A 14933-nucleotide genomic window follows, 5' to 3' on the forward strand; every position below is an offset into this window, starting at 1 on the left:
TAGCAGAGATCTCCCTCACTGTCTCTTCTCTTGATTTCTCTATTAATGTCTGTCATTGTTGGTATCACACCCAGCTGTTGCTCATCAGAAATTGCTAGCTGAGTTTTCTATTGTTTTTGACAATGTCCTGGCATACAGATTGCTTCATAGTTCGGTCAAATTAAATCTGGCCTCTCTGTCAGGTTAGTTTTTTAAAAAAAATTTAACTGTGGTAAAGTCCACATAAGATAAGATTTACAGTCTTTACATTTTTAAAAAAATATTTTATTTATTTATTTGTCAGAGAGAGAGCACACACAAGCAGGGGGAGCAGCAGGCAGAGGGAGAAGCAGGCTCCCTGGTGAGCAAGAAGTCCAATGATGAACCTGATCCCAGGACCCTGGGATCATGACCTGAGCCGAAGGCAGATGCTTAACCGACTGAGCCCCCAGCCATCCCAGTCTTTACCATTTTTAAGTATACAGTTCAGTAGTGTTAAGTATAGTCACATTACCGTGCAGCCAGTATCCAGAACTTTTTCATTTTTCATACGTGAATCTGTACTCATTAAATAACTCTCTCATTTTCCCTCCATGGCATCTACCATTCTTTCTGTTTTTATGAGTTTGATTACTCTAGATATCTCATACAAAAGGAATCATACAGTATTTTTAGTTTTTGAAGCTGGCTTATTTTGGTTTACCCAGTGATCTCAAGTTCCATCCATGTGTTGCATATGTCAAAATTTCCTTCCTTTTTATTTATTTATGTATTTTATTTTTTGGAGAGAGAGAGCACACAAGTGGGGGGTAGGGCTAGAGGAAGAGGGTGAGAGAGAATCTTAAGCAGGCTCCAAGCCCATCATGGAGCCTGACGCAGGGCTCAATCTCACAACCCTGAGATCATGACCTGAGCCAAAATCAAGTGTCAGATGCTACCCAGGCACCCCCAAAATTTCCTTCCTTTTTAAAAAAAATTGTGGTAAAAACCACATAACATAAAATTTACCACTATAAAAATTTTTAAATGTATAGTTCATTAATATTAAGTAAATATACATGCTGTGAAAGGTATACCAGGACTTTTTTGACTTGTAGAAACTGCATGTCTCTGCTCTTTAATTAATTCCTTATTCCCTTTTTACCTAGCCCTTGGTAACTACCATTCTAGTTTTGTGTAGCCATGAATTTGACTACTTTAGATGCCTCATATAAGTGTAATCATATAGTAATTGTCCTTTAGTGACTGGTTTATTTAATTTAGCATAGTGTCCTCAAGGTTCATCCATGTTGTAGCATGTGACAGGATTTCTTTCTTTTTAAAGTTTCATTGTTTTCTGTTTTATGTATAGGCCCCATTTTTAATCTATTCATCCAACATATGGGTGGTTCTACCTCTAGGCTATTATGAACAGTGCTGGTATGAACATGGTTGTGCAAATATCTCTTCAAGACTCTGCTCTAAGAAGTGAGATTGCTGGATTATATGGTAGTTACATTTATTTATTTTTATTTTTAAAATTTCTTTAAAGATCTTATTTATTTATTTGAGAGAGAGAGCACAATAGGGGGGAGGGGCATGGGAGAGGGACAAGCAGACTCCCCGCTGAGTGTATGGCCTGACAAGGGGGTCGATCCCAGGACCCTGAGATCATGACCTGAGCTGAAATCAGACGGCTAATCGACTGAGGACTGAGCCACTCAGGTGCCCCTAGTAGTTACATTTTTAATGTTTTGAGCAGTTAACCACCCCTCCATATGGGTTACATCATTTATAGTCCCCAACAGTTTGCAAGGGTTTCAGCTTTTCATATCCATGCCAGTACTCTTTTTTTCCCCCTTCTCTTTCTTTCCTTTTTTTTTAAAGATTTATTTATTTATTTGAGAGAGAGAGAGAGAGAGCACGTGAGTGTGCATGCATGAGTGGGGGGAGGGGCAAAGGGACAGGGAGAAGGAGAATATCTCAAGCAGACTCTCCACTGAGTGCAGAGTTGGATGTGGGGCTGGATCCAATGAACCTGAGATCATGAGCTGAGCTGAAATGAAGAGTTTAGTTGCTTAACCAACTAAGCCACTCAGGCGCCCCCTTCTCTCTCTTCCTGTCATTGCTCTGTGTAAGAAATGGAAATTTAAGAAGTACTTGGTGTGCTTTCTTAGCTGGAAGCCAATATTTTTATCTTCAAAATATTACTCTATATTACATAGGGTAATATATGAAGTATGAAATCATGGCTAGACTAGAGTAGTGCTTGATGTAAAACCTACTGCTCATTTCTGCAAATAATGAATGTATAGCATTTATGTGGGTATACTCTATTTTCAGATAGTATATTTATTTAATACTTCATGAAAATAATCAAAATTAGTTTTATAATATATTTTGGAGAAAATATAGCTTTAGAAAATAACTAATTTTGAAATAGTTTTAAAACAAATAAAAAAACAGAATTATCTGGAGGAAAAAGCCAACTTTGAAAAAACTTGAGGAAAAATTTCATTACAATCGGGGGAACTGAGCATTATCTGAATCTCAAATATTATAAAATTATGTTGATATTTTTGCAGTATTGTCCCTTTTCACCTTAGTGTAGCTATGTGTATACATTTAAAATAGAGGAAATGATGAAATATCTGCTGTTTGTCCCAACTACTATTTAAGTAAATGAACTCATTTTTTATTCATGTAATTAATAGGTTTTTCATTGTACAATAATTTCTATATTGTAATTTCAATAAGTACATTTTTACATAGATTTTCATATTTAATTGCTTCAAATTCTTAGCTTTTGTACCAGGAAGCTATGATACTTTTTAATTTTCTGAAAAAAGTAAACTGTGGCTGGTATTAAAGTTACTGTTTGTACTAAAGTTTTTTTATTTAAGTGAAACAAAAAATTAAAAACACTACCAATTTTTTACTCTCATTTTGTAGATTCGTTAAATATAATTCATTCATATTTATTTATTTGATACTTATTATATTTGATTGTTATATATGTCCTCTGATTTTAGGCCTTTGAAGACAGTTTAATTGAAGCAAGGAAAGAAATTGAAGTATCACAGAGTAAATATAACGCTCTATCATTACAGTTGGATAATAAACAGACTGAACTTAAACAAAAGGATATGGATATTACCCTTGTCAGGCAAGTATATTAATTTTTTAAATTTAACATTATAGTAAAGGCATTAGTTATTCAGAATGGCAACATATATGTTTATTATTAGCACTCTAAAATGACAACAGTATGTCTTCTATGAGGACATATGTTTGTGTATTGAAACTATCTGGAATTACGTATACCAAACTGAGAATAGTTAACTAAGAGAATCAGGGGTTTCACAGGATTGGGAAGAGCATTCTGAAAGAGTAGTGTTGTCTCCATTTTTAACAAGGACAGTGCATTCACTCATTGTTTCCTTCTAAAAAATTCCCAGCCAGGTGTTATATAATATTCATTATTCTTCTAATAGGCAATGTATGAGAAATCCAGTTTTGACTTTTTATTTTATTATGTTCTAAATAGTTTAGTTTGTGAGATATTCTTTCTATACCAAAATGGTTAATTTGTAGCACTACTCACAAAGTAGAATTGCTTGAAAAAGTTGTTTTTAACTCTTTTGAAATAATTTATACTCCCTATTAACTTATTTCAGTTACTTTTATCAGAAAATGGTATTAGAATAAATCATAAATCTATAAATGTATATGCATACATATATACATATGTTATCTATATACACATACATACAGATACACATATGTATGTATGTATGTGCATTTTTTACTTAAACTAGTTAAAGTAAATAATACAATCAAAGTTTATCATATACTTCTATAAGCACAATTTCATTCTCTGGTTGTACTATCATATGTTTATATACACACACAAATGTGAGATATTTATATATGTAGTATATATAAATTCTATGTATTTGTATTATATTCAGTAATAATATTTGTGTGGTTAAAACTTGATATGTACGTATTTTTGTATATGTCTATATTCAGTACATATTTTTATGTCTTTACATATATTTAGTACATTGCAAGAGCTGTAGATATGTCAGGGCAGGATTTTTGGTTAGCAGTTAATGTATATATATTAATTTATTACCTAAGCAAAACTTCACTGTATCACAATTTAAAAATCATCTTATCATAGGGTTGAGGAAAAGTATAAAATTAAGGATGATAGACTGGTTGGCTTACCTATTCATGGTATGATTATTTTTTAAGCCTAAAATTGGATAAGGTCAGAAAGTAATTTGAAATAGTATAGAATCATACATTTATAAGAAATCTTAAAATTATCATTTATTCCTGTCTTCTTCTCAGTAAGATAATATGCCTTTTAGTGTTTGCTTGATACTTTTGGTTTATAAGTTGAGGTACTTTTCAAGGCTGTTCTTTTCACTTTATATCGTTTAAATTTGAACATTGTTTCATATATTGAGTTGAAATTTGCTTTTTTATAATTTCCACCCATTTATCTTGAATCCTTATGTAGAGACTCTCAGAAACAATCTAATCTCTATTCTGTAGCATAGATCTTCAAATAATAGAAGATTATTTTCAAATAATCTTCAAATAATATCTTTACCTGTAACTTTATCTTTTCATTAAATAACTACTCTTATTTCTCATAATTTTTCATGTATATATTTCATAGATTTTATACTAGTTTCAGTTGCATTTCTGAATGCATTCCATATCATCAGTATTTTTCTTAAAATATAGCACCTGTAACTGCACAAAATATTCCAACGACGACCTATCTCTTTTAGGGTATGATTTGGATGGAACATGGGATTATTCTAGGATGCGCTGCAGGGTTAAGTGCATGGCATTTGAATAATTATGTTTTCTACGATATTTTTCCCCTTTGTGTACTTGAATTTAGTGTATTACAAGAGCTATAAGCTACAGTAAATAAGGCAATAATATCCACAGATGGACATTTGCTTACACAATAGTAAAATGATGGACCACGTGTAATTTTAAGAGCTTGATTATAAGGACTCATAGAGGAGGAGGAAATAGTGCAGAGTTGGAACTATGGAGCAGATGAACATGACTCAAACCCTCATTATAGGGTGATAGTTGAGGTATCTACAGTGTTTCTCCTGAGTTGTCTGATTAAGGGTTTATTATTATATGTCTCCTTTCCTTTATCAGTTTTATTTCTTGGAGGGGGGTGTTGTTGATTATGATGTACCAGTATCATTTTATTGAATCTATATATTGTACAAAAGATACACAAAGCCATAATCATGGGAAAAGTATTCTAGGCACTTTCTTATTTGGTTACACTTTTCCTTATTGGTGTATGACAGAGTTGACGTAGGTTTATTTCTTTATGGGTTTATTTCTTTGGAATTCATGGTCATTTGTATACTTATTGAATATTCATATCACCCACTGTGATACGCAACATTGTTCTGAACTACCTCAAATGATTTTTACCCTGAGTCAGAGTATACAAGCACATATATAATAAGGTAATGTCTATAATGCATATAGAACATCTGAGTATATACTTAGAACTTGCATACTTGCATAAAAGCACTAGCCAATTAAGTTTCCTAACTAAAATTTTTGCCTGAATAGTTAACGACTCTATGATTACATGGAGGGTGGGCTAAATGGCTACATGGAGGGTGGGCCAAATTACATGGACGTGGGGTATTGCTAATAAGTTGGGAATTTTTCTTAGAAATTACTTGCAAATCTCCTACAAAAAATAAAAAATAAGTCAGGACAGTACAGTCATAATCTGGGTTAGAAATATCATCAAAGTCAGAATCCTGAAATTGGATTAATTATCTGGATGGCTAGTATTCCCAGGGACATAGCAGAAGCAATTGTAAATTATTTCTGTTAGATGATGTAATAATTCTGTCCTCAAATTATATCCACAGTTTTGCAAACTAATGTCTAGCACATAGTCAGAAATACCAAGTATGTAGTAAGGCAAGATTAAAAATTAAAGACATAAGGACTGGAATTGAAAGGAAAAGACCTGATTATTTGCCTATAATATGATTAATTCACAAAGAAACCTCAACTTGTAGAAACGTTGTTCAAATTAATAAGTGGGCTTAGCACACTTGGTAGATACAATGTTAGTGAATAAAATTCAGTTACACTTTTTATGCCAGCAAAAAATGAGGAAATGGACTTAATATATGGAAATAATACAGTTTACAATATGAGTAAAAATCTGAAGACTATGTATAATGAAAGATGTGTATTATCTCTATGCAAAGAACTGGAAAACATTATTGAAAGAGATAAAAGGTCTAATATGTGTAGGGGTATACAAAGTTCATGGTTTAGAAGGCTCAGTATGATAAAGATACTAATGCTCTCCAAATAGATATTGAGATTTAGATTATCAACAACAGGAATCTGTTACCGCCCCCAGACTAGAAAGAGCAAGGAGAGAAGCTATTGCCAGATTTCTGTAAAAAAAAAAAAAAAAAAAAAAAAAAATCTATCCTGGGAGAGAGGCTGCCTATTAGGAGAAGTATCTTTAGACACAGGAACATTGACACTGCCAACTGTGTGGTTCAGCGGAGAGGGAGTCAGGAAAAGAAATACCTTGACCTTTTTTTCTCATTGACCCTCTTTAATCACCAGGCAGCACTCCAACTAATCAAATTCAGTCAGAGGCAGAGGACAAGGGACCAGTGTAATGCAGTCTGTAGAGGTCGGCCTCTTAGACTAGAGTACTAGAGAATAGGGTAGAGATGGTGAACATTGGAGAGTATATGGTGCATTCTCCATTACTGCTCTTTTTAGAGCTTTCTTGGCATTTATTGTTTATTAAATTTTTTGGCAAAAAGTTTAGAGTGAACTTGCTTATTTCTTGTTTGGTATCTAGTGAGAGCAGCAAATTTACAAGTAAGCCTGAGAAGAATTGACATCTTAATGATGCCGATCTTTCTGTCCCAGAGGATGGTATGCCATTCCATTTCTTTCAGTACCTTTGTATCCTTAGAAGATGTTTTAAGTTTCTAAAGGGTTTTGACATTTGTTGTTAAATTTATCCTAGCTAATTTCATGTTTTTGGTACTATTTTAAATGGAATATTTCCTTCCCATATAGTTTCCAACTGATTTTCCTTTTATTGCTTATAGTTTTTTGCTGTACTTGTTTGATGTACTATGATTTCATGGGTAGTGTTCACAGTTCTTTTGTTTTTACTATGAATTTTACTTTATTTTATGTGTAATTTTTTTGCCTTGGATTCGAATTCTTATGAAATTAATATTGCTGTTTTTTATTTTTGTTTACATTTTTATGATAACAAACAAAATAAGTACATAATTATTTGCTGTAATGATACATATGAATTATTATTTTTTTTTAAAGATTTTTTTTATTTATTCATTTATTTGAGAGAGTGAGAGAGAGAGAGAGCACATGAGAGGGGGGAAGGTCAGAGGGAGAAGCAGACTCCCCGCCGAGCAGGGAGCCCGATGTGGGATTCGATCCCGGGACTCCAGGATCATGACCCGAGCCGAAGGCAGTCGCTTAACCAACTGAGCCACCCAGGTGCCCACATATGAATTATTTTTAAAAGGCATGCAGTACAGCAAAGCATAAAGAAGATAGAGGAAAAGTATTACACATAAATACAACTCTGGAGAAGTAACAACCATTAAAATTTTGTGAGAATCATCCTAGATTTTTCTCATTTTATATTTACAGGTTGAAGATTAGGTGGACAGAAGTTTTTAGATGAAAGGGACTATATTGAACGTGTTCTCTTAATAAGTAGACTTTAGTTTTTGGTGATATGATGGAACAATAAGACAATGATGTGAAATTGAGGGAATTATTAAATCTTTTCTCTGTAAAAACCACTAACTCTCTCTCTCTCTAAAGCTAGGAACAAAATGACATGAAAAACTTTGGAGGTCAATGTCATATTTTTTTAAAACTACATTTTATCTTTATTTTGTTTTGACATCCTGCTGTGTAATCTTTGGAAAACAGAATATACATTCAACCATTTTAACTCCCCCTGATTTTGCATCTCACAGTGTATAACATTTATAACCACAGTGACCAAAGACATTTAGGATTAGTCCTATATTTTGCTTCAGTGCTCATCACTAAACTCTTTACTTTTGATGTGTTCATTCCTGTACTCTATTTTGATTCATCTCAGGGGCCCATTTTTATCAGGGCCTTCCTGTTGCTAGTGTATGCTTTCTCCCCCATTGGTATCAGATTTAGCCATGTGATTATTTTGACCTGTGGGACAAGAGTGAAAGTAACATATGCCATGTCCTAATGTTTTAAAAGTCATTCCTTGATTTGCCTTTGCTTTTCACCCTCTGCCACCAGAGTGGCATATTTCTAACGCAATCTGCTGCTGCAGTGTGGGTCTTAGAATAGCGGGAAGCCACCTGTAATGTGGACAAGCAGTAAATCTTTGTTTTTGTAAATTATCAAGATTTTTTTAAACTGCAGAATAACCTAGAGAAGCTGCCTAATTTATCCCATGGCCTACTCAGTCCCTTAGATAGCATCACTGTAACTGAAAGATCACCAGATTTATTTTTCAGGAATCCAGTATTTTTAACAGAATTTAACATTCTTCTTGAGATAGGAGAAAATGTTGTTGGTTCTCAGCACTGTCTCAGTTCAAGCCACACTTTCCTTTACTCCTTTTCATCTGTGCCTACAGGACCTTCTCAAGTTTGAACCTACCAATTTTATTTTCCATAGCTTTTATTTGCCTTATAATTGCTCTCATTATGCATTTTGATAATATCATGGCATCTTTCTTTTTAACATTCTGTATGTTATGCTTTTCATTTCATCCATTTAATAACTGTCTTATGCCATATATCCTAGAAAACAGAGCCTGAGGGAAGGATTAAGTTCTGATTACTTACTTGGGAGGTTTAATTCCAGGGGAAGGTGAGTAAGAGAAGAAGAATGAGGCAGGCAAGAATAAAAAGTAGCTCAAGGAAATGCATCATGGTGCTGGCTACTGCTTCGTGGTGAGCCGTGAAGAGACAGCAGGTGCACTGAATTTGCTACTCAGGTAGATTCCTGACAGGCTGTGGGAGAGAAACTGCTCTAGAGCAATCCGTCAGATGGAAAAAGAGAAAAAGGTACTTATCTGGCTTCTTCTTGTGTTTTGTCTTTCATTGGTAGAAGTTGCCTATACCATGCCTGTGTTGTAGCATTTATCCTAACCTGGAAATGGCACAAACATGCTAGGAATGCAGCTGGTTGACTTCAAGCAATGGAGACAGATGAGCTGTATAAATTTCATAGGTGGAAGTGGTAGTTAATAAGCTGAGACAGAGCAAGGGAATGAGATTCTAAGAGGCAGGTGTAGGCTGAATCTGCACATATGCGTAAGATGTGTCTAATACACTAACAGATATAATAAGGGACAGGAACTGTCTTAGGTGTGCTGTTTATAGCAGTGAACAAAAAAAGTCCCTGCCTTCACAGAGACTTTATTAAGATCATCTTCACATCTTGTCTTTCTATTGATAATTCAGAGAGGTGTGATGGTTTCTTTTTCATACTTTTTCTAGACCTTCCTTCTAATTCCTTCAGTAACTTCTCAAGGTGTACTTTTCCTTGTATGTACAATAAAATTTCTTTTTTCTTAATTCTTACTACTCCCCTTTTAATAAGTCCAGTTTGTTTTTCTTTACTCATTTTCAAATAAGGAAAGATCTAGACAAATTCAGTGTTCACTAGTGGTCCAGAGCTATGCCTTTTATAAGCTTTGTTTGTTCCTTACTTTGATACCAATCAAGTTCCACATTTCATTTTTGCAACATTGGTGTACATTGATCTCATCTACTTTTCAGAAGGTGGTGTGGGGAGACACAGAGGAAGAAACTTACCTCGATAGTGTAAGATGATGCTCCACTCCACTTACTAGGAGTATGCCCAGGACATAGCATGACATGGGAGGCAAGGACATGCTGTTCCCTTGGTTGATTTTTAATCCTCAGGTGCCTCATAGTATGAGCATTTCCCTACTCTTATGTTTTTTTCTTTTCTTTTTAAATATTTTATTCAATTGTATGAGGGAGAGAGAGCTAGAGAGAGCATGAGCGGGATGGAGGGAGAGGCAGAGGGAGAAGCAGGCTCCCCACTAGCAGGGAGCCCAGTGCGGGGCTTGATCCTAGGACCCTGAGATCATGATTGAGCTGAAAGGCAGATGCTTAACCGACTGAGCCATGCAGGCGCCCCTTGAGTATGTTTTTTTTCTGACTAAAGATACATATATTTTGTTCCACATAACCCTTAAAGGCAAGCCAAATACTGATCTTCCCTTTAAGAAATAACAAATGTCTTCTAGCATTGGAGGAGAAGTAAATTTGCTTTGTTTCACATTGCACCGAAAAATGGTATTTTTTATCCTCCTCATGTCCCTGTTGTAAATGCAACATTTACTTAGGTCTCCTGGCTAACATATATTTTGACTATATACTCTGATAGAATTTTAGCCTATCTTCTTCCATAGTTTTTACCAATGTTATTCTTGAAAATTGGCAGTACTGAGCAAGCATTATTACTATGGGTCTCTTCTCCCCTTCTCTTGTGAGCATTACATACTGTTGCAGGCATTATGCCATTATTGATTTTCTTCTTTCTCCTCTCCCATTTTTGGGCTGTTATTTACTGCAAGTTTTGTTTTTTTCAAATAGTTACAGAAGATGATGCTATAGTCTGAATATTTGTATCCACCCAAAATTAATATGTTGAAATCCTAATACATAATGTAATGGCGTTAGGAAGGGGGCCTTTGGGAGATGTTTAGGTGATGAGGATAGAGCCCTCATGAATGGGATTAGTGTTCTTATAAAAGAGACCTCCCAGAGCTCTCTAATGTCTGTCTACCATGTGAAGATATAACAGGAAGTCTACTACTAAGAAGAGGGCCCTTACTTGGCACTCTGATCTCTGACTTCCAGACTCCAGAACTATGTGAAACAAATTTTTGTTGTTTGTAAAAGTACCCAGGGTATGATAATTTGTTATAGTGGTCAGAAAGGACTGAAACAGGTGGTGTATGTTCGGGTATCTGTATGGGTGCAGGGGTGGTTGTTGTATTTGGAAAACAATATTCTAAACCTCTGAAAAGCAGAGCATTTTTCCCATATTAATCTTCATCCATCTTCAACAACCGTTTGCATATCTCTTTTGTTCCTTCTTTTAAGACTTATGAGAATGAATTATCAGTTTGAAGTTGTAAGTTTAAAAAGTTCCATTAAAAAATACAGTCTCCAGGGCGCCTGGGTGGCTCAGATGGTTAAGCGTCTGCCTTTGGCTCCGGTCATGATCCCAGGGTCCTGGGATCGAGTCCCACATCGGGTTCCCTGCTCCTTGGGAGCCTGCTTCTCCCTCTGCCTCTCTCTCTCTGTCTCTCATGAATAAATAAATAAAATCTTTAAAAAAAAATAGTATCACATATTTCATTAAAAAAAAAGTCTCCAGAATACATATTATAAAGGGTATTTCTGTGAAATGTATCTCTGTAAATAGTTTTCTCTTCCAATTGAACATACAAAATATGCTCCAGTTTTATATGATGTGTATCACACAGGATTCACTACCACAGAACTCTGGAAACCTGTATTCCAGAAGGATGGTTCTCCCGGACCCTTAATGCCATCATTACTAAAACCCCCAGTTCATTTGTCCTCCACCTTACCACTTGCACTCTGGGTGGGTTAGAAGGACTGGTGTTCACCTTGTGTTGCTCTCCTTCCTTCTGGCTTTTTTCCCCCTTCATCTTTTCTTCAATCTGCATTAGAAGAGTCACAAGAATCCCAGCCCAGACCCCTGAGGTTGCAAACCAATGGTGCTTTAAGGAACTTTGGTTTGAAACTTAACTTGTCTTTTGGGATTCCTTTCAATACATTTAAAGTTCTTTATAGGGGCACCTGGGTGGCTCAGTCCTTAAGCGTCTGCCTTCGGCTCAGGTCATGATCCCAGGGTACTGGGATTGAGCCTCTCATCGGGCTTCCTGCTCGGCAGGAAGCCGGCTTCTCCTTCTCCCACTCCCCCTGCTTGTGTTCCCTGTCTCGCTGTCTCTCTCTCTCTCTCAAATAAATAAATAAAATCTTTTTAAAAAATAAAGTTTTGTATAGTATACAGTGAAAGGTTGACTTACCTACTATTCAAAACTGATAACTATTGTTGGCGTCAGTACTTCTCAGTTCTTGGAACTGAAGTGTAATTTACTTTCAATAAGAAGGTGGTACCATGTCTGTATATCCAAGGTTTTTATTACTATCAAGCTATAAAAAAAATTGTTAAGTAGTTGGCTTTGAAAGTCATAGTCATTCTATCAATACTTTCTAGGTGTATGTGATAAATATTAAATACTTTATATGTTATTTCTTTTATTAATATGTTTGCCTGCAGTAAAAAACAATAGATGAAAAAACTGGAAGACGATCTATAACCTTCGATGAACACAGTTATTTAGCTGAGATGATCTTTATTCCTGCCTCTCTGTATTTATTGCTTGCTTTACACAGGAAGGAGCTGCAGGAGCTGCAGAATCTTTACAAGCAGAACAGTGCACATACAGCGCAGCAAGCAGAGCTCATCCAGCAGCTTCAGGTGCTGAACGTGGACACACAGAAAGTCCTGAGGAATCAGGAAGATGTTCACACAGCCGAAAGTATATCATATCAAAAAGTATGCTTTTATTCTGTCATAAAAATGTAAATTTATATGTATGAACTTCTAAAAATATATAGAATTCAAATTTTTTCAAATTTCAACATTTCTTTATTATTCCCTTTTATATGGTTCTTCAAAATTAAAAATGAAATATAATTCAATCTGGTAATATTTGAGATTTTATGACTTTTCTTTATGGCCATTAAAGCTGAAATATTTAAAATATAGATGCAAATTTACTCTATAGGATATTGCTTTTATAAATTGGCATTTTGATATCTACTATAAAACGTACCCTGACTGTAGCCCTCAAACCAGAAAGGACTTGGGAAATGGAATTACTCAGCCTTCTATTATGAGAAATTTTTCATCAATTACGATTCTAGTTTATGACCTAAAGCAGTCTTTCATTATAGAATTTGTGCATTATTTTATTGGCCAGTTTGCACAAACACAAATGGGTATGCAAATGAGGTCTTCAGGATCAATATTTTCCAAGGATTTTTCTCTATTATGTGTGTTTCTTTTAAGTAGTCATTTTACTTTACAGTTGTTTTAGGAACCTCTCAAGAAGGCTCACCCAGCTATTTAGGTACACTGACTGACTCAGCAACAATAATTATGGCTAGTAATTAAAAAATAAACACTTTTATTGAATTCTTTATGTTTTGTGTAGTGTACCAAGTTATTTATAGAAATAATTTAGTTTCTCTGTAGGTCAATCTTACAAGATTGATTTTATTCCCTTGTAATAGTTGAGATAGCTTAGAGTGGTTAAATAACGCAGTCTGTGTTGTTCTTTCTATTTAACTTACTCTTGTCCTAAAAAAGCACCATGAAAATCCAGTATCTATAATTAACATTTTTATGTTAGTAGTAATAGTAAGTAACTATTAAGTAAACTTTAAACACATATATTTTTAAAGATTTATTGAGAGAGCGAGAGAGTGGGGGAGGAGGGGCAGCGGGAGAGGGAGACAAGCAGATTTCCCACTGAGCTCAGAGCTCCATGTGGGGTTCGATCCCACAACCATGAGATCATGACCTGAGCCAAAATCAAGAGTGGGATGCTCAACCAACTGAACCACTCAGGCACCCCTAAACACGTATTTTTAAATAATGCTTTGGAACAGTGGTTTTCACTCTGTATTCTGTATTCCTCGAGTTGCCCTCGGGATGTGGATGATATCAAGTGAAAGGGTAGTGCCTGTTCTCTCCATTTCCAAGGGAGCAGCTTCACCTTTTTGTTTTGTATGGTGGGATTTGCCCATTACGCTTTTGCTTCTAAACCAGGCTCCATTGCTAAAATGACTTGAAAAATTGGATATTATTAGTAACTTTAATTTTTTTCATGTTTTTCACTTGTATATTTACCTCAAACATTTCTCTCTTAATTTTTGCTTAAAAGTCCCCCACCTATGGCAATTTATATTCAAATATGTCTTTAAAGTTGCTTGGTAATAAGCCTCATAACCCTTTTTTTCTCTTATGTGCTAATACTTCTTTTTGTCTTTCTACTCTCAGCAAGTAAAGAGGAAGTAAAGAGGAAGAAAAAGGCAATGTTTCCTTTGCTATTTCATTTTTCAATCTTGTGTTCTAAGAAATTTTTTTTAGTTGCTTAACTAAAAATTTGAGATAAAATGTTTCAGCCTTAATTCTGTTTTTTGGTTGATTTTTCCTTAGCAACCTCTACAGAGAGCAATCATCTCTTTTATAACCTACCTGAGAACTTTTACAGGTTCTGCATCATTTCAAACAACTGAATACTTAAATATCGTGATAAACTTTCAAATAATACAGAAGTGTATGAAGCAAAAAAAATAGTCTTCTGCACTCCTACCTGAAGCCCTTGCCCCAAAAGCAACCACTCTTAATATTTGAATGTATCAGAGAGTTTCTCTAGAAGAACAGAATATTTTTAAGTTATTTTCTTTGTTAAATATACAAACATTACAAGAATACATTATTATAAGATATTGAAATAATATTCTAGAAGTCCTGATAGTGCTAGTCTAACAGATTAGAATACTCTTCCACTCAACCCAACTCATTTCATCCCCTCCCCAGGGGTAATCATCAGAGTAGTCATTCCAGATTTGCCTGCATTAGATATTCTGTGTGAGTGTACCTACACACATACCACAAGTCTAGGCATATTATAATTTTAATATTTATGAACTTACACTATCCTTACTGTTCTTTAACGTACCATTTTTCAAGTAATATGCTGTGGATTTATTTTCATGACAATCCATAGAGTGCTGGCTCTC

General features: G+C 34.9%; 1 protein-coding gene across 2 annotated transcripts in view; it reads left to right on the plus strand.

Annotated features, from left to right (window-relative positions):
• CNTLN (centlein) overlaps positions 1–14933 on the plus strand; it is a 306857-nt gene that overhangs the window by 126052 nt on the left and 165872 nt on the right. For both annotated transcript variants that reach the window (XM_044920332.1, XM_044920333.1), the window contains exons 6-7: positions 2991–3128; positions 12520–12678. In XM_044920332.1, coding sequence (XP_044776267.1) covers positions 2991–3128; positions 12520–12678 — 297 coding nt within the window. The remainder of the gene's footprint in view (positions 1–2990; positions 3129–12519; positions 12679–14933) is intronic.

The sequence above is a fragment of the Neomonachus schauinslandi genome, chromosome 13, assembly GCF_002201575.2.
Source record: "Neomonachus schauinslandi chromosome 13, ASM220157v2, whole genome shotgun sequence".
NCBI lineage: Eukaryota > Metazoa > Chordata > Mammalia > Carnivora > Phocidae > Neomonachus > Neomonachus schauinslandi.